At 39.3% G+C, this 27,414-nt stretch overlaps 1 protein-coding gene across 2 annotated transcripts in view; it reads right to left on the reverse strand.

Moving 5' to 3' along the window:
* The window catches only part of DMD (dystrophin), a 154,783-nt gene that overhangs the window by 126,746 nt on the left and 623 nt on the right, over positions 1 to 27,414 (reverse strand). For both annotated transcript variants that reach the window (XM_014531975.1, XM_014531976.1), the window contains exon 2: positions 21,464 to 21,525. In XM_014531975.1, coding sequence (XP_014387461.1) covers positions 21,464 to 21,525 — 62 coding nt within the window. The remainder of the gene's footprint in view (positions 1 to 21,463; positions 21,526 to 27,414) is intronic.

Consider the following 27,414-nt stretch of genomic DNA (forward strand, 5'->3'; position numbering starts at 1 on the left):
GGAGTAGTTTTGAGACTTTGGGATCTTAAATTTTCAAGACTCTTAACCACCCTAACATAGAAAGTCATGATTGTTCTGAAGTGAAGTGTGTTATAGGAGGAAGTCGGTAAGACAGGATGTGAAATTTCTTTTAAAGAGCATCAGCAGTCCAAATCCTGAATTAAGAAGCCAAGTCCAGACACTCCCGTAAATGTGTCAGCATATAAAGTTGTTTATCCTCTCCACACTTTTGACAATAATCTTAATTTCCCTATTTAGTAATAATGTTTTTTGTGGAAGTCATGAGAACCAGTTAGCATTTATAGTTTTGAATTTGACTTAAAGGCTACTGGTTGCTAATTATAAACTTCTTACATTTATTGTGTTTACATCTCATAAAAATATTAGCATAACTCTGCAAGATAGTAACTTTTCATTCACAATTTGTCAGGTTGTTACTCTTCAGAAAAAAAGGTTTTAGTTTAATTATATAAAAGGTGATGACATCAAAGAACAGAGCATCATGTCTATTATATGATCAATGTGTAAAAATGAGCTTATTTATATTCACATTTGCTTGTATATGCATAAAATATCTACAGAAGGAAACATAGGAATAAAATCATGTACACATATTACATTTTTAAAAATGACTATTACTACTAAATCTATCTTCTTATCAAACATCTCTCTGTGTGTGATTTCTTCCAAATTGTTTGCTTCATCCACCATCTTCCAGAAGAATACTACTATATAATGGAAAAACTGATGAATAAAGATGGAAAATTGATTGGTTCTAAGTTATGACTGCAGTAGAAGAACACTAATAATGGCTCTTATTTATTGGGTGCTTACTGGATGTTAGTGATAAATACAAATTCTCATATAAATATCCCCAACTGTGATACTGTTATTTCAATCCCATCTTACAGACAAATAAACCAAAGGCCTAAGTATTAAAACTCAAATCTGTTTGCCCTGACCAGATGGCTCAGTTGGTTGGAGCGTAGTTGCAATGGAACAACAAATCAATGTTTCTCTCTCTCTTTCTCTCTCCTTTCCTCTCTCTCAAATAAAAAGAAAACCCACACATACTCAAATCTATTTGACACTAAAGCCACTCGTCGTAATCATGATGCAGTCTCACAGTGTGCTTAGGCAGGGAACCTTAACTTCTCTAAACCTTAAGGGTCAGTTTCATCATGTGTAAAGGGATCAATAACAGTACTTGGTCCAAGGGCTGTTGTGAAGGCTACATGAGATATTGTATCATAAAAGCTCCTAGGAGAAATATGTCCAGGATATATACTTTTGCTCAGTAAAAGTTAGGAACCTTACCTTGTCCCTATCATCTCGTATATGAAATGTAATAAAAATACAAGCGATCTTGCCCTGCCAGTGTAGCTCAGTTGGTTGGGCGACGTCTTGTGCACCAAAAGGTTGCTGGTTCCATTCCTGGTCAGGCCATATGCTCAGGATGCGTGCTTGATCCCCAGTAAAGGGGCATGCAGGAGGCAGCATATTAATATTCTGTTCTCACATCGATGTTTCTCTCTTTCCCTCTCCCTCCCCCACCCTCTCTCTCAGCAATTTAAAAATCTTTTTTTAAAATATAAAGAATCTTTTTATCATGTTGATTATTCAAAAATATTTCTTTAGTTTTCCTTTTCAAATGGCTCCAGGACACTTCCTCTTCAAAAGCCACTGTCACTTCCAGGAAGAAAGTTGAGCTCAGGGGCTAAATCACTGTTTAGGAGTATAAAGTACATTTAAATCTCAGCTCTGCAATGCAAGCAAATTACCCATTTTCTTTGAGCTTCATCTGCACTATGGAGATAATATACTTCATGGGCTTTTGATAAGATTAATGAGAAATATATGCATATGGTATGGAAGTTCATACGTTCATATAAGCATCCTAAAATAATTTTTATTGATCTTAGAGAGGGAGGAAGGGAGAAGGAGAGAGAAAGAGAGAGAGAGAGAGAGAGAGAGAGAGAGAGAGAGACATTGGTTGCCTCTAGTACTGCCCCTACCGGGGATGGAGCCTGCAATCTAGGTATGTGCCCTGACCAGGAATCAAACCTACAACCTTCCAGTGCATGGGATGGCACTCCAACCAAAGGAAGCAGGGCCTAAAATAAATTTTTATAAAAATACTAGAGGCCCGGTGCACAAAGTGCACTCGGGTGGGTCCCTCAGCCCAACCTGTGCCCTCTCGCAGTTTGGGGCCCCTCGGGGGCCCCTTCCCCTGGCTGCTGGCACCAGTTTTCCTCCAGTGCCCGGAACCCAGGCCTTTGCTCTTCGCTGGTAGGGACCGTCGCAGCAGGCTTCGCTCTTTGCTCAGGTCCCAGGGGCGGAGCCGGCACGGTGGTGCGAGGGGCTTAGCTCTCTGCTCTCGCCGCTGCTCGGGTCCCAGGAGTGGAGCTGGCCCCAGGAGTGGAGCTGGCACGGCAGCGCGAGGGGCTTAGCTCTCTGCTCTCACTCTTCACTAGGGTCCCGGGGCCAGAGCTGGCACGGCGGTGCGATGGGGCTTAGCTCTCTGCTCTCGCCACCGTGCGGCTCCCAGGGGTGAAGCCGGCGCGGCTGGCTTCGCTCTTCGCTCGCCATGCCGGCCTTCGCTCGCTGCTCCTGCCCAGGGCCAGCGGGCTTTGCTCCATCGCTTGGTGCCTACATATGCAAATTAGCCGCCATATTGGTTGGCGGTTAATTTGCATATCTCGCTAATTAGCCAATGGGAAGCGTAGCGGAGGTACGGTTCATTTCAATCTTTGTCTATTGTTAGATAGGATGAACTATATAAATAAATCCATAAGTATATAAAATCAATAAACTATTTCCTACTGCCTCAATCAATTTTCAATTCCTCTTTTTTGTTCAATGGTATCACCATTCTCTGTGTTACCAAGGCTGAAAATCTAGAAGGCATCATAATTCTTTTCTTTAAAACTCATCCACCTATAACTACTTTCAGGCAATTCTACCTGGGGAAGAAACCTTCTGGAGTCATGCTCCCCTTTTCTTTCTCCCACTGCTATCTTAAGACCCTCAGCATCTCAAATACCACAAAGCAAAACAAAATAAATTAACTCATCTCTCCCTCTCCAAACATCCTGAAACTATCCCATCAAATTCTTATCCCTAAAAACAGAATACAGACTTCATCATCTCTCTCTTTTGAAGATTCAACAATGTTTTCCCATTGGCAATAAAATGAGATTCAAATTTCTCATTCTACAATGTAAGGTACTTAATATACCCTTAATATAATGGCAATAAATCAGGTGCTTCTTCAAAACTCTGGAGTAGATTTTCAAAGAACAATGTCCTCACCATCCCTCAAACAAACTACTCTTTCAATTTTACCCTTGTTTATACTGTTCCAAATTAAAATTAGGTACATTTTAATTTACCTAAATGTTACAAAATTCATTCCCAGAACAATGATTTTTATTTCTACTCTCCAAAAAGAATTCCCCAATGGTTCTAATCAATATTGCGCTTTCTACCTATATATACCATACATTTGACCTTGACATTGTGTGAGTTGGTATACATAGCATTATTAACTAGTCCATGTTTATCAATTTTATTCCCCAAAGAAGACAGTAAGGTCTTTTGTGAAGCTGACATATGCCATTCTAGAATCCATACAAAACAAGTACTAAGATACCAGGCAATGATAGGCTCTGCATGTGCACGTGCGTGTTGTTAGATTGAATTTAAACCTTCAGTCATTCCAACTGGAAACATTTAAATTTGCCTTGAAAAACAAAATAGGAATATGTTGGCACTGATAAACTATTACAATTCTGTAACACATCATCTGTATATTGTATAGAATTATATACCTGAAATCTATAATTTTATTAACCAATGTCACCCCAATAAATTCAATACATCAGCAACATAAGGAAATAACATGGTTGTCATTTGGGTTCCAGAGACAGATAGAACTTAGAATAACTTAAGCATTCCCCCATTGGCCGCAAGTAGACCTGGTGCTGGGCCCTTCACTCCCATAGGCAAGGACTTCTATCACATCTTAAGGACCAGTGCATGTGTGAGTTCACACAGGCTTGGGAGATGGACAGGGATTATGCCTATGTTCCCTTCTATTCTGTTCCTCAGAGCAGGGCCTGGAATATTCTACGTACTCCATACTTATGGGGAATAAAATAGGTGCCTCACATGGAACTATAAAACTAAACTGTCCATACCTGTGTATATATGAGTTTCCATCACTCAAGAGGCAGGAAGCAAGCTTCCTCCTCTCCCAATACTGAATAGCCCTTTATTATGAGAACCACTGTAGTTTAAGGCTCTGCATGTATTAAAAAATGTGAAGAGCCGAAACCGGTTTGGCTCAGTAGATAGAGCACCGGCCTGTGGACTGAAAGGTCCCGGGTTCGATTCCGGTCAAAGGCATATACCTAGGTTGCGGGCTCATCCCAAGTGGGAGGTGTGCAGGAGGCAGCTGATAGGTGTTTCTCTCTCATCGATGTTTCTAACTATCTCTCTCCCTTCCTCTCTGTAAAAAAATCAATAAAATATATATTTTTTTTAAAAAGTGAAGAAACTGGAGTCGAAATAGATAATAAGAAAATCTAATAATAATGGGTGGATAATAGGCCCAATGAAGATGGATAAAGGGATTAGACTTGTTTCGCTTAGAGAAGAGAAAGCTAAGAAGTAATTCAAAAACTGTATTGATGCAATCAGGATTCTCATTACCAAGAGGCCCTCAACACAATGCAAAGAAATTTACATTATCTCACAAAAGTTTGAATGAGTTTTGTTTGGTTAAATTGGTTTTGCGTTTACATTACTCACAAAGGTGGAAAAATGCTTAGTAAACATTTAAAAGTAAATGGTCATGATCACTAGTAATCAAAGATATGCAAATAACAACAAGCCAGTTTTATTTTCCCTATTACAATAGCAAAAGTAAAAATAATGCTCTTCCCTGGCAAGGGCTTAGATGGGCAGTCTCATGTACTTAAGAATGTAAATGGGTCCTAGCTGGCTTGGCTCAGTGTATAGAGCATCGGCCTGTGGAACAAAGGGTTCCAGGTTCTATTCAGGTCAAGGGCACTTACTTAGTTGCAGGTTCCTCCCAGGCTCAGACCCTGGTCAGGGCTCATGAAGGAGGCAACCAATCGATGTGTTTCTCTCACATCGATGTTTCTCTCTGTCTTTCCCTCTCTCTTCCACTCTCTCTAAAAGTCAATGGAAAAATATCCTCGGGTGAGGATTATCAAAAATAATAAATAAATAAATAAATAAATAAATAAAATCTCTTCTTAAAAAAAGAATGTAAATAAGTACAACCTTTTGAGAGAATTTCAGGCAACATATACCAAGTAACTTAAAAGATTAATACCCAGTGATTACATGTCTACAAATCAAATATGAAGAGGCTTTACACACAAAGATGTTCCTCACAGTCTAACTTAGAGCAGCAAAAAATTGGAAGCAAGTGTGGAAAAAATTATTAGCTCCATACCCTTTAATTGTATCTTGGCCAGAAAACATAACTGAAGCAAGAGAAGCAAGAGGCTACAGCCTTAATTGGCAGTGTAAGGAAGAACCTTGAACAAAATGTGATAATTGTAGGCTCAAATGTTTTCAGAAGATAACATGTTCTGCTAGCCATTCTCTTTCCAGGTAGATGATTATAGCTAAGTGAATTTTTACAAATCAGTTAGTGTAAATATTAAAACTAAGAAAAACATATAAAGTTGAGTTTCTGTCTAAATTTGTTTGCTAAGAGCCCAGCTGGTGTGGCTCAGTGGTTGAGCGTTGACCCTTGAACCAAGAGGTGACAGGTTCAATTTCAGTCAGGGAACATGCCCGGGTTTTGGGCTCGATCCCCAGTGGGGGGTCATGGATTGATGATGTTTCTCTCTCATCGATGTTTCTATCGATGCCTCTCCCTTCCTCTCGCTCTAAAAATCAATAAAAACATTAAAAATGATAAAAAAATAAATTTGTTTGCAAAGAAAGGCAATGATTTTTCTGTAATATTAAAAGTTTCCAAGGATAGTTGCCTTGTCCCCTTGAGACCATAAATATTTTGTAAAGGAAAATTTATCCATTAAGATATTTGTGGTAGAAAACTGTTCACTTAAATTTCCAAACTATATTTATCATAGGATAAATTTTACTTATCAACCTTCTGATATCTGCCTGCCTATTTCTGACCACACAGACTTTATTCTGTAATATCTTTAATACACAAGCAGCTTGTTGCATGAAGACATCATAACATTTACTTGGCTTTCTTTTCAGAAGTCTGTTTGTAATAAGTTTCCAGAATCTTAAAGATTTATTTCCATAAATTCAACACAAATTTGAGTTTCCTTTTCCATAAACTAATTTTTGAAAAATGGGAAATTAGCCCTGGCCAGTGTGGCTCAGTTCGTTGGGCGTCGTCCTGTGTACTGAAAGGTTGCTGGTTCAATTCCCAGTCAGGGCACATGCCCAGGTTGTGGGTTGAATCCCCGGTTGATGTGCATGTGGGAGGCAACTGATTAATGCTTCTCTCTCACATAGACGTTTCTCTCCCTCTCCCCCTCTTCCTTTTTCTCTCTCTAATATCAATAAAAACATATTTTGAAAGAAAAATGGAAAATTAGTTTTAAAATGTGGTGCTCTAAGAAAATGCAACTTGGAAAATTTAACAAACCTGAAGAATTGTTAAGAATGAGTGAAAACGTATAATATTTAATGAATAAAGTAATATACATTATAAATATAACTAAAGGCCTGGTGCATGAAATTTGTGCATGGGTAGGGTCCCTAGGTCTGGCTCGTGATCAGGGCTGATCAGGTTCCCTGCCTCCCCACCTCCTCCTTCCTTCGCTCCCTCAGCGCCCCGGCGCCACCACTGGTCACCCGCCATGTTCCACACCGCCCCTGGTGGTCAGCACATGTCATAGCAAGCGATCAAACTCCCTGTCTCCCGGTGGAACTCCCAAGGGGACAATTTGAATATTAGCCTTTTGTTATATAGGATATTATCTCAAACAACCACATAAAATGCATAGAAAAAAAGATTGGAAGCAATCCTTTAAAATGTAAATGGTGGTTATTTCTAGGTGCTGAGACTTGAGGTGATTTTTCTTTTTTTAGACTTAACTTCTTCCAAAATTTCTGAAGTGAACAAGTGTTTTAATGTTCGAGAAAAATAAGATTATGAAAAAATGTATACCTTTAATAAATCTTATTTTTCATGATATTTTTAGTCTGATGTCCTAAAGTTTAGGGTTCACAATGCTTGGCACACTCTTAAATGTTTATTGAGTCATGGAACCAATGAATAAATGAGGCTTATCAGCACATCAAATTGTGTTCAGTGTTTCCTTCCCTTGTTATATAAATTCCAGATCCAATATTGACTCTTTCTTTCAAGGGGCTTATCTTCTTAATCATCAATTAATTATTCCCTTTAAGGACAAAATTAATTCCAGAGTAGCAGTTCATATGGTTTTGCTAAAATACCAAACTGCAAATAAAATCTACAACTTAATGGATATTGGCTATTTTTATTATTATGAGGCTTTATCTTCTATATTCTAGAAAGGATTCCATTTCTCTAAAGAGTTCCATCTTGCCAGTTTAATAATCTGCCTTAGGAAAATATCATCTATAACCTTCCATCTTGTTGTTGTTAATCCTCATCTGAGGATATTTTTCCATTGATTTTTAGAGAAAGTGGAAGAGATGGGGAGAGACAGAAACATCATGTATCTTGACCGGAATCAAACCCAGGGCCCTTAGGTCTAACCTTCCATCTTCTTAAGTGGTATTTGTCTTCTTCCCCAGCAAAATTACTCTCTCTTGCTCTACTGTGTTTCATTCAATGGCCAATTTATTTATTCAGAGGCTACCATGTGCCAGGTACTGCTGACAAACATGAAGAAGACAGGTGTTGTTTTTTTTATCCTCACCTGAGGGTATATTTATTGATTTTAAGGGAGACAGAAGAGAGACAGAGAGAGAGAGAGAGAGAGAGAGAGAGAGAGAGATATCAATCAGTTGCCTCCCATACAAGCCCTGGCCAGGGACTGAACCTGAAACCTGCGTATGTGCCCTGACCGGAAATCGAACCCGCAATATTTTGGTGTACAGGACAACACTCCAACCAACTTAAAGCAAAAACTTGAGAGACTTGAGAAGAAACAACTATAAACAATACAAGTACTATAATCAAATGATTGGGAGCTTATCTTCAGTGTTTGAAATCCTGCGCAAATAACTTTATTGCTACATCCTCTTCCTTATTTTTAGGTTAGTTTCCTTTCAATCCAATGTGCCCTTCTAGTGCCATCTCTAAGTCACCTCAAACAGCTTTTATTAAGGCTTTGTGTTTCTCATCCCTGCATATTGGCATAGATGTTTGGCTGCCTCACCTGCCATGAGGTCTCCTGTATTTCAGCTATTTGCTTGTTGGTTCTCAGATCCATTATCTGACCTTTTTTCCCCTCCTCTGTTCTTTATTACAGAGAATGGCATTTTTGTGCTTCCTTGCCAACTGACTTCCAGGTAAGTTTGGCCAATGGGAGTCACTGGCAGAAGATTAAAGGGCAGGAGGAAAAGAGAGGTGAGGCTATTTCTCCCTTTTCCTCTCTGCCTTCAGCGAAAGCTCTGCTAGTAGCTGTGGCTCCTTCCTGGCTCCAGTTCTCTCCCATCAGCCCCTCCCCCAGTGCACCTAACTGGCCACTGGTTCTAATTCCACCTGATGGTCCTGGCTTCTGGGGCTCTGATGATAGCCCTCTTGCCATGGTCCCTCCAATCTTGGGTAGAGCGAAGGCTCCTTGTTCTCTGTTTGGCTTCTTAACTCCTCCATCACTGGGTAATCAATTTTTGGCATTAAATGCCCTCTTTAATATATATAATTGATTTATGGGAAAGGAGAGGGAGAGAAAGATAGAAACATCAATGATAAGAGAGAATCATTGATTGGCTGCCTTCTGCACACCCCACACAGGGAATTGAGCCTGCAACCTGGGCATGTGACCTGGCCAGGAATCTCAAACCGTAACCTCCTGGTTCATAGGTTGATGATCAAACACTGAGCCATGCCAGCCGGGCAAATTCCCTGTTTTTGAAATATCTAAAGTGGTTTGTTTTCTGACTGGGCCTGATTGATATATTACCCAAGTAAAATATCTCAGCATCAAAACCCTCAGCATGTCACATAAAACGTTTTATGGTCTCATCCCTCCTTACCACCTTTGTGGCCATTCCCTTGCCTCCTATAGTGCTACCACCATTTGTTAGGTGTTTACTATGTGTCAGGCATTTTTCTGTGAATGTCACATTATTTTACAGACTTTCTCCTTTCTTTTTACTTATGAATTACTGGGCATGCTACTCTACGAGCTTGTTTTTATGACACATATATTTGATTTTGTACTTTATTTAAGCTTTTAAGGTCTCAAAGACATAAACAGGAGGAGAAATATAAATTACACACATATGTGTATTAATCAAGTCATCTGTATTTATGGTTAAAGGTTACAGTGTATATTGTTTTAGAATTTGTATATTACTTTAGAATTAGGAGAAGGTAAAGAACACAGTATGAAATTTGTTATTTTACTTTGCTTTTCAAATTAAGGTAAGTGTATACTTTCCTAAAGTTAGGATAAATTGTGATCAAGTGAACCTTGGTACTTTGGTTTTAAAATATTTTTTTTATTGATTTGAGAGAGGAAGGGAGAGGGAAAGAGAGAGATAGAAACATAACTGATGAGTGAGAAGCATTGATTGGCTGACTCCTACATGCCCCACACTGGGGATCGAGCCTGCAACCCAGGCACATGCCCTGACTCAGAATCAAACCATGATCTCCTGGTTCATAGGTAGACACTCAAACACTGAGCCACGCTAATCAGGTGTGAACCTTGGTACTTTGGTTAAGAGTTAAAGTACTTTAGAAAAATTAAGTGGCCCCTTGAGTGTCAGACTTGAAGACCTACATTGGGTTTCCCTCACTATCTTAACTCTTGGTATCTGAAATTAGAAACCCAACAGGTTTTAGATAAGGATGGACATGAGATATGTTAATATCACTAATAATAATAGATAGTGCATTATCGTAATCATCATTAATAGCAATTATGATTCCTTGAGCAGTTACTATGTCAGACATTATATCATTTTACATGTATTATCTCTAATCTCCACAATGCTTCCCAAGGAAAGCAGTATCGTAAGTACGAAGCAAATCAGTAAACTGGGTTTCAAAATTGTTAGTGCCTTTGTCTTTGGCCACAGAGAACTGGTAGCAGAGCCAGAATTCAAGTTCACACCTTGCCAGTCTCAAAGTCAATAAACTATTTTGCTGCTACATCACATTACCTCCCAACCTAAACTCATACAGTGACAATAGTAAAGTCACAGTAAAATCCATGTTTCCCATTGAATTCAACACATAATGTAAAGGGTATACATGCCACATTTTATATTCTGGATAAAAAGAAACTTATATTTGAAAATTATCACATTCTATACATTATATTTAATTATATGGGTGGGAAAGACATTCACTTCATACCAGGCCCTTTCCTAAAATGGAGTGAGATTCTATTACCTTGACCTCCAAAATAATGGCTAAGAAGGGCTGTGAAATGAGAAAGAAGATAGATCCCTTCTTTGCCTGAGCTTGTCTCCCTTGGCAAAATATAAAATTCCATAAATAACATTTTTTAGGTGTTCCTGTTTGGTGTCAATTAATTATCCTCTCCCCAGCAAGGTCACTTGATTTGAGTTGACATTTACACTTTCAAAAATTAAGTGCTCTAGAACAGTGCTATTCAAATTATGGTCCTTGACAAGGACAGAAACGGAGAGTGTTTTAAGCAACTTCTGTAGCAATTCGACATTGCCATGACATCCAAATGCATGATCATCGGGTTCATTTCACAGAACCAAGTACAGACTAGATCAAGCCTTGCTGAACTTGTGCAGTGAGTTCACTGTGGTGTGAGTACATCCTAGTCAGTTTCAATAGGACCACCTAAAAGTCTGTGACATACTATATGTTAAAAAACAAAAAGACCTGCCAAGAAGCTCATTCTAACACTGACAGCCTTTTCTTTTTAAATATATTTTTACTAATTTCAGAGAGGAAGGGAGAGGGATAGAGAGAAACATCAATGATGAGAGAGAATCATTGATTGGCTGCCTCCTGCACGCTCCACACTGGGGATCAAGCCCAAAATCCAGGCAGGTGCCCTAACCAGGAATCGAACCGTGACCTCCTGGTTCGTAGGTCAACGTTCAACCACTAAGTCACATGGGCCAGGCTGACAGCCTCTTTAAGTAAACTAAAATGCAGAATATAAAATGAAAAACTTTCCCACCAAAATAAATGCTTCATTAAAATTACATGCGTAAATATATGTGTGTATGCATACACACACACACACACACACACACATGTGTAACATATGCCCCACTTACATAAGCTTCAATTTATGAAGGGGTTCAAGGACTTCCCTGGAGTTATGCAAGGGATTGAGACTTTGTGAAATGGCAAATTCTGAAACAATCCCACAGAATATCACCAATTCAGAAATAAGCTAATGATTCATCCACTATGTCATAAGAAAGACTTTCAGATTATTTTTAGGTCATTTTATTACTACTGTACAGGATGCGAACTTCAAAAACTCACTATCACCCTAGCCAGTTTGGCTCAGTGGAGAGAGTGTCAGCCTGCAAACTGAAGGGTCCTGCTTCGATTCAGGTCAAGGGCACATGCTCGATCCCCAGTAGGGGGTGTGCAGGAGGCAGCCAATCAGTGATTCCCTCTCATCATTGATGTTTCTATCTCTCTCTCCCTCTCCCTTCCTCTCTGAACTCAATAAAAATATTTTTTTTAAAAATAATAAAATAAAAAACTCACTATCTATTTTGTGTGAGTGTTCTGACTGTTCTGGCTCTTTTCAGCAAAACTGCAGCTCCCAAGAGGTATACAGAGGTAATCAGACTTGTGTGCTTAAAAAGGAAATACTGGAAATGTCTGAATAAGATCAGCTTCATTTTTAGATGCCTTTACTTTGTGTGCAAAATTTGTCTTCTGCAGACCCACCAACATAAAATTGTACCCATCGAGCACCTTTTTCATGGCTGCAGGTGTAACCTTACTGCTTCTCTTATTTAGAGCAAGTAAACTACAATTAGGCAGCTCTTTTAAATTGTACACCAATCCAAGTCTGAGAGAGAATCCTTCTGCGTTTCCTTCTGAAATAAACTTTGGAAGATGCAATTCAGAAATATCCTATTTATTTATGCTCTTCAGTTAGAAGCTTTAAATCACATTATGTGAACAATAAAAAATATTATAAAAGAATATTCCAGTAAAATGCCATAAATTTTCATTTGAAGATTACATTTCTATTTTACAAATTGGGAAAATCAATTGATCCTAACTCAAGTTAAAAGAGATTATTTTTCTTTTTTCTGTTATAAGCAGGGTAGAAGTAAAGGAAGAACATTTATAACAGCCTTAATGTCTTCTGTCCTCTATTTTGCAAATCTGAGTAAATCTCCTCTGCTAACTTTGTCAGCTAGGGAATAAAGAATGTCATTTGAGACTCCATAGCTTAATTAGGCTGATAAAGCAGTTTTATAAATCATGCTACGAGTAATGGATATTCCTTTGAGAATAGTGAACTAGCAACCATAAAACGTGTGCTGTGGACTTGGTGCCTTATCTTCTACCCATATGTCAGTATGAATAAGTCAAAGCAAGTCCTCAGCTTCAGCCTGCTCAAGTCCAAATAGAAGAAAAGAACTGTTGCCCCACCCACTGATATGAAAGCATTATTTTCCAAATCAGAAACAGGAAGTCTATGTAAAGGGATGGCAGGCCAGAAGATCTGAAACTGAAATTGATAGAGCATTTAGGTCATATGCCAGCTATACACCTAATTTTACAGCTGTATGAAGATGAAATGTAGTTATTCCTACAAACTCTTTGTACACTGTAAACGGCCACACAAATGAAAGTGCAATTATTATAAATGTGAAGGTCCTAGTATTTGTATCTTCCAGGCTGGTGGTCACAAACAAAACTGGAGAGTTGGGCATAGCATTCATCAAACCAAGCCTTCATCTAGCCATAAGTTAAATTAAAGCCAGACATTTAGAGATTGAAGACCAAGAGAAAGCAAAGGACTAGCTCAAGGTCATGCCCAAACTGGGATCTGAATTTAGATATTGTTTCCAGTTCAAAGCATTATGCTAATGAAAAATCGAAAGGTTTTTAATACTTAGCAATACCTAAGGAACTAGAATAAGAGACAAGGGATGTGCTAAATGTTGAGTAGCTTAGTTGAGAACAGTTTAGTTTACAAAATATGCTGAAAAAAGCAATAGGACCAGCTCCCAATGCAAAAGGAATTCATCATCATTCCGAATCCCGCAATTCCTAATCATAGAGCATCCTCAGGAGGGAATATTTAATGGAATGTAGAAAGCTATCAAGAGAGGGAGAATAAGCTCTCTTATTCTCATTCCTCTTGGCAAACTGAGGACAGAGGCACAGGATTTCTCCACTGGTGTTTCTAACTCAGTTTTTTTTAAAATGGGAGGAGCTGTTTTGTTTTGTTTTAAATATATCTTTATTGATTTCAGAGAGGAAGGGAGAAGGGAAAGAGATAGATAGAAACATCAATGATGAGAGAGAAATATTGATTGGCTGTCTCCTGCATGCCCCCTACTGGGGATCAAGCCTGCAACCTGGGCATGTGCCCTTTGACTGGAATCAAACCTGAGACCCTTCAGTCCACAGGCTGACGCTCTATCCACTGAGCCAAACCAGCTAGGGCTCTAACTCAATTTTGACAGTTACAGTTAACTATAATAATAAAAGGGTAAAATGCTAATTAGACCAGACAGCCTAACGACCTTCCAGACGACCTTCCAGACGAAGCCAGGGCTGCAAGGGCCAAGGCAAGCTGCCTCGACTGTGAGGACTGAGGCAAGCCACCGCAGCTGCGAGGGCCGTGCCCCTTGCACGAATTTCATGCATTGGGCCTCTAGTTTATTAATAATGATATTCATGCACCTTGAAGAAGCTCTTAGCTTCTTGACTTTAACTGGGACTTAACTAGTCCTCTTAACTAAGACTGCTGAAGAGTCACACCAGTCTCAAATTCAGCAGACCCTAAAAACTAAACCCTCATTTGAACATTCTGAAGCTCTTCTCAGGCAACAGACATGAAGTTCAGGGCCACATGACGATGGACTGCCTTTATTTAAATCACAGGGGTTTTTAAGATCACTTTCCCTGAGAATTCCTAAAACATTCATAAGCCCATTTTTGAAAATTTAGAGCTTTTGCATCATTCAGGTGAACATCATGAATAGTGAGTTCCAAAACTTGGGTAGCCCTGGCCAGTGTGGCTCAGTTGGTTGATCACAGTCCTGGGCACTGAGAAGTTACCGGAATGATTCCCGGTCAGAGCACATGCCTGGGTTTCGGGCTCGATCCCCAGTAGGGGGCATGCAGGAGGCGGTCCATCAGATGTTTCTCTCCCTTCCTCTCTCTAAAATCAGTAAAAACATATTTTTTTAAAAACTTGGACAACAGGTAAGAGTGGCTAGATCCTTCTAAAGAATGCCAGAACTACAGGAGAACCAATACCACTAGAGAAAAAAACTGAGGGTTAAAGGGGCTTTTGAGGAAGGAAATGGAAATTAAGTAATGTCAGTTCACAAAGTATATCTAGATTTTAATTAATGATTTAAAATACAGTCAGTTAACCTTCTGAAGCTTAATGATTCTCTCCACGTTATCCTATTTTTACCTATGTTTCTCCTTTGCAAACTGCTATTCCTGGGCTGTATTGCTGGTATCACTAATGTAAACACTTCATATTGTAGTTCAGAAAAGAGTCATGGAGGGCACTACATAAAGATTTTATTGTATTTATAATTAGTATACCCTCAATAAGACAGACAAAGAAATACTTTAAGTATTTTTTAAGCAGCACATGCATATTTTATGTGTGTGGGGAGGAGACTTTTATTTTATTTATTTATTTATTTATAAATATATTTTATTGGTTTTTTTACAGAGAGGAAGGGAGAGGGATAGAGAGTTAGAAACATGGATGAGAGAGAAGCATCGATCAGCTGCCTCTTGCACACCCCCTACTGGGGATGTGCCCGCAACCAAGGTACATGCAATTGACTGGAATCGAACCTGGGACTCTTCAGTCCCCAGGCCGATGCTCTATCCAGTGAGCCAAACCGGCCAGGGCGGGAGGAGACTTTTAAAAAAATGTCGACTTGGTAGAAAAAGGTATAGGGGGGATAAATGGTGTTGGGGAAAAAAAAGTTGACTTAAAATTTCAGTGATGCACTTAAGAACCTAAACATAAATTGTGAGAAAATGTCAGGCTTTTAATCATATAATGGCACTTCACATAAATCAATACTATGTAAGTATTTCAAAATAAATTCCAGAGCACATTACTAACGTTTACTGATTTGTAAAAGCCTTTTGGAGCCTTAAAGAGCTTTACTTTTTTATTTTTTAAAAATATATTTTTACTGATTTTAGAGAGGAAGGGAGAGGGAGAGATAGAAACATCAATGATGAGAGAGAATCATTGATCGGCTGCCTCCTGCACACTCCCTACTGGGGTTCGAGCCTGCAACCCAGGCATGTGCCCTTGACCAGAATCGAACCCAGGACCCTTCAGTCCACAGGCCAACACTCTATCCATTGAGCCAAACCAGCTAGGGCAAGAGCTTTATATTTTAAATCACCTAGATAACCTATTGGAACGATATTTCCATTCCATTTGCAAAGATGCTAAAAGAAACCTGAAATTCACCTCATGAATTGAGCCCATTATTACTTCAGAAAAACTATGAAGAGCATGCCTTCTCAACCACACATTCATGGCCCAGTGGGCTTGTGGGAAACAGCTCCAGAGTCTCCCTACCCAATAACAGCTTGTCTAACTCTGCCTATAAGACAGGGAGGGGTAGCAGAATCTTCTCCCTGTTGTTTGTTTTCCCAGAATGCACATTTTTAAAAATAGGAATGATTAAACTTTTAGAAACCCATTTGTCTGCAGAGTCAGCCAAAGGTACTTCTTGAAAAATTATGATCACAGCAAGTTTTGGAAGCAACCTGCCCCACGTCACCCCAAAGTAAGGAAAAACAAACAAAATTCTTAAGACACTTTTGTCTAATACCCTCATTTTAAAGATAAGGATACTAAGGCCCACATAAAAATCAATACGGGAAGCTTTGTTTATTATATATCATTCACCCCAACTGCAATAGTAGTCAGAGAAAAATGTTGCAAGAAAACTTTTCCAGTTATTCTTATTGATTTCTTTCTTATGAAAACAAGACAATTCTTCTGCCAAACTGTTAATGTTGCGTAAAAAATTTTCTGGAGACCTTCCAATGTTCAAAGTCCTAATGACTGTCAGGTCGTATTGTAACTATTGAAATTATTTCTTTACTATGCTTTGTTGTGTGTATGTGTGGGAGCCTGGTAAATTTTTTCACCTCAGAACTTGGAATTTTTTGAATGGGGACACTGCCTAAAAGTAAGGGAAAAACAAATATTTTTTAACATTTGAGAAAAACTCACTGAAAAAAACACACACACCATTTTAGATCCATTGAGAACAATCTGAAATGAATTCTTTTACATTTTTTTTAATTTAAAAAAGTTAGCCATGTCTTCTCTACCACTAAGCATTTTTAAGTCGCTTTTTTGTGAATGGACATATTTTGAGAGTAACAATCCATGAGAAGATCTCTTTGTGTTTAAATTTACCCAAGAAAAGCCTATGGGAATCAGGGTATTTAAACATAAATTCTGTATATGTGTATGTGTGTGTCCATGCGTGCGTGTGTGTGAGTGTGAGTGTGAGTGTGAGTGTGAGTGTGGCTATGGTAGCTTTTCTGCCATAGGTGCTCATTGGTTAATGAATTACAACCGTAGGGACACTGAGGAATGGGGTAGGGAGTTCTGATGATGAAACTTTTTTGCTAAATATGTAATTATAGATTAATATAAATTCACTGTAGAAAATTGGGGAAAGAATGAAAAAGAAAATCAGCTGGAATGCTAATAACTAGAGCTCTCCAATATTAACATTTCAAGTAATAGTGCAGCCTTCTAACAGTTAATGCTCAAGTGCTACTTTTTCAGTCCTTACAAAATGTTCTTGGCTTATAGTACTGTGCTGTTCAGACTCCGGGTAGGGGGGAACACTTGAATGCTTTGGGGAGCAAGGCAGGTAACAAAGTGTGTTGAAAAGGCTGGTTGGAGATTTTGCCAAGTTAAGACTATGAAAACCTCCTCAGAAGTGGGCATATTTAGGAATGTGTAACATTTCATGCATATTGTGAGCCACTGCAGTGTCCACAGTGAAGGTATGTCTGAAGTGGGGCGGGGAGGTATGATGGGGAGAGGCCACATCTTGATATTTTGAACATGTTACCACAGACCGGCTGGGGTTTTATTAGGAGAGGTACCTACTAAAGTATGGCTAAAACATTTAACACACCAGATAACACCAGTTTTGATGCCATAATACCTTTTATGAACTGAATGCAATTGAAGGCTTCTAATCATTTCATCCAGCTCAGAACAGCAACTTAAACCTAAAGAGATTCCTTTTGAGGAAAAATATAAGCCAATATATAAAATAAAAAGAAGCTTAGCCGGTTTGGCTCAGTGGATAGAGCATCGGCCTGCAGGCCAAAGGGTCCCATGTCAAGGGCACGTATCTTGGTTGCAGGCTCCTCCCGGGCCCTGGTCTGGGCTTGTGCAGGAGGCAACCAATCAATGTGTTTCTCTCACATCCATGTTTCTCTGTCTTTCCCTTTCTCTTCCACTCTCCCTAAAAATCAATGGAAAAATATCCTCAGGTGAGGATTAACAAAAAATAAAATAAAATAAAAAAGAAATAAAAGTTTACTTTTCAGGATGTTCTGCTTATATTTTAACTTTGAAACACTATAATTTAAGGGTGAGAAGGGCGGTGATGGTACTTAATCTTGTAGGTTATCTTAGGGATGTAGACACATGACAAACTAAATCAATCATTCCATGTGCAACTGGCAACAGCGAAAGGAGGAGTGCCTACTGTCTAGGAACCCACCATACTATTGCTAGAAAAGCAATGGTTTGTTCCAGAAATACCATTCGAGTAACTGTCTACCCATAGGTAAAGCCATCAATTTGTACATATTTGTAGCAGGTGCACACGCAGCAACCTACATGGACATACTTTACTAAGTTAGTAAACTCAATGAGATAAGTGAAAATAACAGAAGCCCCAGGACAAATAGCAGTGTAGCCCCTTACAACTATGTAGTTCTGATAAACGCTTTCTTTGCACCTGACTTCACTGCCCTGTGCAATATGGCTGTGGATATCATCCACCATGCATGATGGCTGCTGACATGTTACACGTACAGCACACACAGTAGACTCTCAATAAATGGACATGTGCCCAGCCGGTGTGGCCCAGTGGTTGAGCATTGACCAATGAACGAGGAGGTCACAGTTCGATTCCTAGTCAGGTCACATGCCCAGGTTGCGGGCTCGATCCCCAGTGTGGGGTGTGCAGAAGGCAGCCCATCAATGATTCTCTCTCAACATTGATGTTTCTATCTCTCTCTCCTCTCTTCCTCTCTGAAATCAATAAAAATATATTTAAAAAATAAAATAAATGAACATGTTATGTGGTTAAGTCACCATTGGAGAAAAGTAACATTTGATTGTAACAAAAATACTGGAATATTGGTTCTGAAAGCTAAAAAACAAATTTGACACCTAGTTCATTTCCAAAATGTTTGTTATTAGGGTAGCAAAAACAGAATTTCAAAGGGGGTTGGAATTAACCACATATTTATGATGGCTACATTTTATTTTGTGTAAATGACCTCAATATAGTTGATTTCACCCAAGAAAAAGTTGGTAATTAAACGAGCTCCAAATTTCCCTGCAACTGTAAAATTCCATTATGTTCCAAAGGCAGGTGATCTGCCCAAGGTTACAAACGATGCTGGACACCAGTGAGCTTTGAGTTTACCATCACATCCAGCGTCCTGAGAAAGCTTTAGAAATATGATAAAATTGTATTTAATTCCTTTTGAAGTTACAAACACCAACTCATTGACAGTTCACAATTAGCTTTTTATCAACCATATTTGTGATTTCTCATTACAGAGTAATTAAAAGCAAGATGGTAGATAATACAATGCAATAAATGGAAATATGACCATGATACATTACTTTTAGGTAATGTACCTTAAAAAAAAGCTAACTATAAAACATAATGATCCAACTTTTGTAAAAAGGTATGTATGGAAAGAAATTTTTGAAGATACGTACTAGGTCAGTGATGGCGAACCTATGACATGCGTGTCAGAGGTGACATTTGAACTCATTTTTTTGGTTGGTTTTTCTTTGTTAAATGGCATTTAAATATATAAAATAAATATCAATAATATAAGTCTTTGTTTTACTACGGTTGCAAAAATCAAAAAATTTCTATATGTGACACGGCACCAGAGTTAAGTTAGGGTTTTTCAAAATGCTGACACACCGAGCTCAAAAGGTTAGCCATCGCTGTACTAGATTATTAAACTTTAGTTAATTCTAAAAGGGGCTAGATGATTTCTCTTTTCTTTTTCATTTGTTAGCCTGTGTATATTTTTAAACTAAAAACTATGAAACAGTATTAACTCTACAATAATAATAATAATAATTTAAAAATGAAAGTAAATTAAAAGATTACCACTAGAGATCACTGTAATTAGAGTGAAAATGATGAGTGGGCTGAGTCTGTGTAAACCAGAGGTTATAATCAGGAGGCCCACGGACAAGATTAAACTAGCTCTTTATTGACAGATTTTTAGTTTCTCTTGAAAAATCCGAAGTCCTGAGAGCACTGGGCTGGGACTACCAGTTCCCCCAGCACAGACTCTGCCCACTTCAGATGAACTCTTCATTTTCTCATTTGTCAAAATCTAAGCATTCTTTTCCACCTGTGGTCTAACCAGTGCAGCATTATAAGCCAGAAACATTCTGTAGGGGCTGAAAAATGCAGCACTTAAAAGTTAGCTAATCCAAATTTTCTTTCAATTTTAAAAGGGGTGTGTGTGTGTACATATGTGCACACACACACACACACACACACACTGTTTCACTGAAAAAACCCCAAAATATTACTTGAAATGTAATAGATATGTCTGGCTAGAATTATGTGACTTCTTTTTCATGCTTTTTATTTGCATTTTTCAGATTTTCTAGAATAAACTTATGTAATTTATAAGTAGAAAAAGTTTAGGAAAATGATTTTTGGGGGCTAATACCCCGTTCCTTAAGTGTCTATAGCTGCAATTCGTTAACCAATAGAAACCTATGAGAGAAAGGTAGTAATTGCTACAGGCGGACAGATACACACATAAACCCAACATAGATTTATGTCTACACAATTTGTTTAAGCATCCTGATTCCCATGGGCTTTGTCACGTAAGTTAAAACTCAGAGTTCACCTCATGCATTTTTATCTGTAAATAGTAGAGAAGACATGACTATTTATTTTTTATTAAAAACAACAATCAGCCCAGCTGGTGTATCTCAGTGGTTGAGGGTCAACCTATGAACCAGGAGATCACGGTTCGATTCCGGGTCAGGGCACATGCCCAGGTTGCAGGCTCGATCCCCAGTGAGGGGCGTGCAGGAGGCAGCCGATCAATGAATCTCTCTCATCATTGATGTTTCTATCTCTCTCTCCCTCTTCCTTCCTCTCTGAAATCAATGCAAATATATTCTTAAAACAAAACCAACAGCAATTAGTGACAATGTAACAATTCATTTCAGATGATTCCAGATGGAGCTTAAATGGTATAGAGTGGACCTTCAACAATCATGAAAAAGATTGGTATTTTCCCCTTATTTGGAAACTGTGTATCTATTCAAATAAATTCCAGGTTATGAGGAGTAAAAGAACTGCCAGGCTCTCACACAAACACAAAACAAGCCATAGAAGTCATTTAAATGTCCACACTGATGACCTGACAGGCTTAGAAGTTATAAGCACTGGAAGGACTGCAGAAAATCCCTTCCCACAACATTTGTGGTTTGGTAAAACGCTGTCTTGGTTTTGCAAGGTAGAAATCAATAAGAGTAACTCCAAACAGTTATCTTCCTTGGCGGGGGGGAAATTGCCATAAATTGCAGGTATTTTTGCTATTTTTTTAGGCTCAAAGAAAACTAGAACTTCTGGCCCCACTTGGGTATATTGAATTTCCAGGAATCAGTGAAATTCTAAAATTTATTTTTAAGGAATTTCTGAAAAACTGAAATGTGGGGTAGAAAGGTATAATTTTCACCCTTTAAACAATCTAGTGATATGTTAAAGACAACAAATGACTTGCACATACAATCCACTAGAAGAAACATGGCCATGTCCTTACCTAAAGACTGGTAGAGCTCTGTCATTTTGGGATGGTCCCAGCATGTTGTTTGGGTCTCGTGGCTAAAACAAAATGCAAAGAAAGACTTTAGGATTTATGATGGGTAGTAGAGAAAAGGAAGGGGGGAAGGCCTGGTTTGCTTTTGAATCATTAAGAATCTGTACTTCAAAGGACTTTCATCATGTGGAGAATGTTTATCTTCCAAGCAGAGAAGCCACTACCATTGCTTTCAAAGGTAAAAGCAGCCCGGCCAGCATGGCTCAATGGTTGAGTTTCAACCTATCAACCAAGAGGTCACGGTTTGATTCCGGGTCAGGGCACATGCCTGGGTTGTGGGCTCGATCCCCAGGAGGGGGCGTGCAGGAGGCAGTCCATCAATGATTCTCTTTCGTCACTGATATTTCTCTCTCTCTCTCCCTATCCCTTCCTCTCTGAAATCAAAACAAATATATTTTTTAAAAGGTAAAAGCACTATGAACATATTTGGTAACCAGAATTTGTTTCTTTTGTGTGCCTACAAGTCAGTTGCACTTCTGTTATGATAAAATGACCTTGTATATAATCGATAACCGAAAATCAGGATTTCTTCACCTGTCCAATGGGGAACATTCAGAAAGGACACTGACAAGTATCATTCAACTTTGTCAAAGAAAGATACTGGACATTAGTTTAATAAATAAACCGCCTCACTTCTCATTTGCTCTAACTGCCCCTGACGTTTTTCTATTACTCTTTCTTCTCCATATCCAGATCACCCATCCATGATAACTGTATTTCATTTCAGCTTAACGTACATCCATTGCCTGACTAATACATCATACCTTCCCCCTTCCCATTACTTTTAGAATGTCTTTTTAAATTGGCATGCTATACACCACTACACATATTCCTATATTTACTTGGGACTGAATGAAGCATTCACAGCTCTCTTCCATTTCTTAAAGTTTAGCTAAGTGTGGTTGCTGGCTATCAGCTCCTGCCACAAAAAAAAAAAGAACAAAACACCCTTGTTCCTCCTTCAATTACATGAATAAATCCGGGAGAGATAACTACATATACTTTTCCTTACTTTGGCCCATCTACATAAATCACCAAAGCATCATATTTCTAGTTTTCAGGGATTACATGACTGGCTTTGATACAGTAAAATGCAGCCTTGAATGATATTTCAGGACTAATACTCCGAGCCTATTCATAATCTTTGGGGAAGGGTGGGGATAGAGAGAAGAGAAACAGCTTAAATGTGGACATTTCAAGGGGAGGCAACAATGTCAAGCGACCTCAGCATAGGTTTTAAGTCTTAGGATTGGATTCTGGCTCAGTGCCTTACTAGCTGGGAAATTTGAGGCAAGCCTGCTCACCTGGATTAGTTGATATAAATAAGTGTCTGGCACCTTCTAGTGTTCAATACGTGGTCATTTTGTTATTATGTGCCCCCCAAATTAGTGCCCACTAAAAGCAAACCTTTTATCAGGTGATTATAACATGGGTAAGTCAGCCAAGCCTAAGACCCTTTATAGAGAGCAAAACCAACACACAATGTGATTTACCTCTGTTTTTAAGAAATAAGCAAAACAGAGAAATATGTATTGTGGTTTGATAAATAAAATACAATCATGTCACAAAACATGTGGATATCCCTCAAACTGCACAACTTCAAACACCATCCCTCTAATATTTCCCATTCAGTGACTGAACAGTGAAGGCTACGGAAAGAAATTTAAAAGATAACGTGCACTGGGTAAGGGCTGTTTCAGTCTTTCCCAAACATGTTCATTTCTGTTTTACTTTTCCGCAGAGACAATTCATATTTGAGGAGTATGACCAGGGGCTTCTCAGTCGAGGTAATGTACCAGAATGGCATCCAAGTCTTAAAAGAGCAAGAAGAGCAGAAGTTGCAGTCCATGCCTTAGGGCAGCGGTTCTCAACCTTCTGGCCCTTTAAATACAGTTCCTCATGTTGTGACCCAACCATAAAATTATTTTCGTTGCTACTTCATAACTGTAACGTTGCTACTGTTATGAATCGTAATGTAAATATCTAATATGCAGGATGGTCTCAGGCGACCCCTGTGAAAGGGTCGCTCGACCGTCAAAGGGGTCGCGACCCACAGGTTGAGAACCGCTGCCCTTAGTGGGTTTAAGAAGCCCCAGGACCAAGCTAGTTCAGGATCTGGACAAGGGGTGGCGGGACTGGTACTTGATATTCACAGCACAAGGAGACTGCAGCTTGCAGCTTCATGGGAAAAGTGTTGCTGGTTCTTGGGTATTTTTTAGCTTGGAAAGTGATTGTGTACCAATTCCACACACAAATGCCCAGCAAGGGAAGGTTACTTGCTACTGAGACCACCCTGCATTTCCAAAGGCCATGCATATGTGAGCACCAGGGAGGAGGGACAGAGAAGTGGGAAAAAGCACGTGTGTCCACATGTCCAGGCCCTTATTACACACACTGAGTACTAATAGCGTCCCATCTCCACGACATGTGGGAGGACTGCAGCATCTTCAATGGATGGGCAGAAAAATGTCTGTCTGATCTGATAAACCTTAACCATACAGAGAGAACCACTCTGAAAAGACACCATCTGTAATGGACTTCAAATCGGAGGGACATGAGCAAGAAATGCCTTGTACCAAATGCATTTCCAACAGAAAAGGGAGACTTGCGTACAAGTGACAGGAGAATCCCACATAGAGTGAATGAGGGCTTCATGCAGCTCCCTCCCTCCAAAAGAATCCCTCACGACTATGGATATACTTACATTTCTAGCTTTATTTAAGGAATTTGTTCTAGTGGTTAAAATTATTTTTAAAAATTGTATAAATTATTTTTTAACCCAACAGTCCTTCACTAAACTGAAATTTCCTTTACTGGAAGATGGGAGAAATTTTAAGGCCTGACTTCTATCCCTGATCGTGTGTTACCAAGTACTATTCCTTTCTAGGTACTCATTTTCCCAAGTACTTGCGATTCTGGGGGGACTTGAAAAACCTAGATGAATGACCTTAAACAAATCCAAAAGCCAATCTTCTTTTACCTTCTTCCCCTCCAACACACAAACCTTTTATTTTTAAGCAATACAAAGTAATGAGCAAAACAGATTTATATTTCACCTTTGCAGTCTTAGTTTCACTTCAATTGCAAACCAGTACCAAGCAAAAGAAGTGAGCACAGTGGAAGGAAGAAAAATGAAGGGTGTGGCTAAGCCTCAAAACTAGAAAAAACCATCTTTCAATCATTTAATGCTAAAAGCAATTGGTAACACAGCCGAAATGACCAGATTTTGGGGGGAGCTATATGGTGAACAAAATATTTACTTCACTGGATGTGGCTATTTTCAGTCTGTGGTGAATTCTAAGCCCTAGTGAGACACTATTTAACCCTTCCCCCAAACAGATAGGAAAGATGCATATGAACAGGATGAATTGCTAAATACAGATCTGCGTAACTCCTATCCATACTGTACCTTACAGGACAAAGCAATTTTTTGTTTGTGACCAATATAGATTTTACAGCTGTATTTATTACTCTGAGGCTGTCTTCACAAACAGTAGCGAATTCCCAGTAACTCCATGAGAAGCAGCTCAGGTTTACCTGAAATATACAGAACCTATAGAAAGATGTGCTGTGCTGGGGAGGTGGTGGTGGAAGGGTGGGTGGTACTATTTTTGGTAACTGTCTCTTTTCTGCTCTTCACTTTTCATATTGGAAATGCACTCCCCATACATCAGGCCCAACCAGAAAGGAAATTCTGAAACCTGTTCACACATTAGTGGGTACATCTTTGTTCGGTCTTCCTGAGAACAGTGATGTTCAGCATAGATCAAAATTCTACGTGTACATTAACACAGAGACCGGCTGTACAAATAATCCTGAAAACACTTTAAATCTTTAAAAAATGTTACTGGTTTTTGGCCCTGCTGGTTCCAAAGCCTGGCATCAGATATGCCTCACTGAACAGCCTTCAAACTCTGACGTCCCCTCTTATTTTAATGTGTACAAACTACAATAAGCTCTCTTTCCCCCTTTCCTTGAGGCTGTGATAGGAACCTGGTGCAAATTAAAAGACAAAAATCACTGGATGTGACAAAAGACCCCGGCAACACCTACTTGTCAATAATAAGAAATTAAAGCATTACCCTACTGAGCCCTGGGCTGACCTAATTTCCTACCATACAATTTGAATTTTCTCTCACCTTCTTCAGTTTCAAGTAGTGTGCAAGGTTATTATAACCGCTTCAGAGCTGTTCCTGCTGTCAGTGCTGGAATAACCAGACTTATTGAAATTGCTTTTTTAGTTTCTTAAAAACAAACATTAAACACTTACAAAAAGTAACAAATTTCTATTGCTCTTGCCAGAAATGGCAGTTGCCTAATTAAAATAAGATTTCTTCTGCCACCACTGTTATTTGGTAGTAAAAATATTCCAAACAGTTGCCTTTTTTTAAAAAAAAAATAGCTTTCCATTACTTCCCAGGGAAGAAACTAATCGCTATGCAGCAATATAAAAAGGTAGCGTTCTCTAGCGATTTGCAGAGGATTAGAGTTTGGCTTTATATATAATCTGGAGGCCATTGATTGATACACACACACACACATACACACACACACACACACACACACACATCATTTCCCTTTAATCTGGGGATCTGACTCTTTCCTTGGCATTTCCATTTGAATGTTGAACTTGGCTTGCATTGCTGGAATACTGGCTGGGTGGGAATGGGAAAATATATGTAAAAGTTCGCTACTGTGGAAAGGAGGTTTAGAGAGGTGGGTGTCAATCAAAGCATCAGAAATCCTATTCTAGTCCCCATTTCTTCACCCTGGGAGATTTAGCATGTTATTCTGCTTGGCTCACGCCAGGGCAAAGATGATTGCAACGGTGACTGTTCCAGCTGTTACTTGTCCTTGGTTCTATTTGCTTTTTCAGGGCTTAATTCCCACCCACCCTCAACTTTGGCCAAAGCAATTTCACTTCAGGGTCGTGTCCAATCCAAGATCAAACAATGATGACTGAAACCAATTCCATGGTGATCAAGGGTCAGAGACCTTTCATAAAATCATGTTTCATTTGCTTTTCCAGCTTCTCCAAGAACAACTGTATCCTCGGAAGAGGGGATTTGGGACAAGGAAATGTTAAAAAAAAATCTAAGCAAAAAGAGAAAGGGTGATGAGGGGTGACCAGTAGAGGTGGCAGGAATATAGAAGCAAGAGAGACCAGGAAGAGCTTGTTGGCCACGGAAGAATGTAGATTTCACTGAAACACTGGTTCGCCACTTAAATCAGATTGATTGTTTCAGGTTAAAACATTTTATAATTAATAATATGCCTCCCTTGGGCAACTAAACCTCATTGACTTAAGCTTCAAACTTAACTTCAAATGTAACTGAGATAAACAGTGTCCTGCCCTTTTCATTGCTACAATCGGGTAGGGAATGCCAAACTTTGCCTCAAGATACCTGGAGAAATGCGAGAAAAGGACGCTCAGAAATGACTGCACACAACCCCAGAGGGCAAAGAAAAAAAATAAAAAACCCCTCGATCCTCGGGGTCAAATCCCTGACTTTTAGCCTTTAAATTGCTTTTTCTTTCTTTCCTGATTTCTGTAAGTCTCTAGGCAGGAGACGCACACAGTAGGAACTGCAGCGAGAGAAATGTCAGTTGGAATCCTCGGAAGAAATCAGGCAGAAAGTTGACCTTTTGGCACTTGCAGTGCAATGGGAGGTAGAGCCGCGCGCGCCCCTTCCTTCTGCGAGGTCGAGCGACGATTTGGGAACAGCCTGTCTGGCTCCCGTCCACACAGCCCGGAAAGGAGCAAAAAGCTCCAGCGGCCCCAATCCCCGCGTGGGGAACGCACCGTCCCCTCTGGGTACGGTGAGAAATCAGCTTTTTCTCTCCGAGCCCGTCCCAAAGCCCGGGGAAGGGGGGCTCCCCGTGTGCCCTGCACC

The sequence above is a fragment of the Myotis brandtii genome, unplaced genomic scaffold (assembly GCF_000412655.1).
Source record: "Myotis brandtii unplaced genomic scaffold, ASM41265v1 scaffold834, whole genome shotgun sequence".
NCBI classification, from domain to species: domain Eukaryota; kingdom Metazoa; phylum Chordata; class Mammalia; order Chiroptera; family Vespertilionidae; genus Myotis; species Myotis brandtii.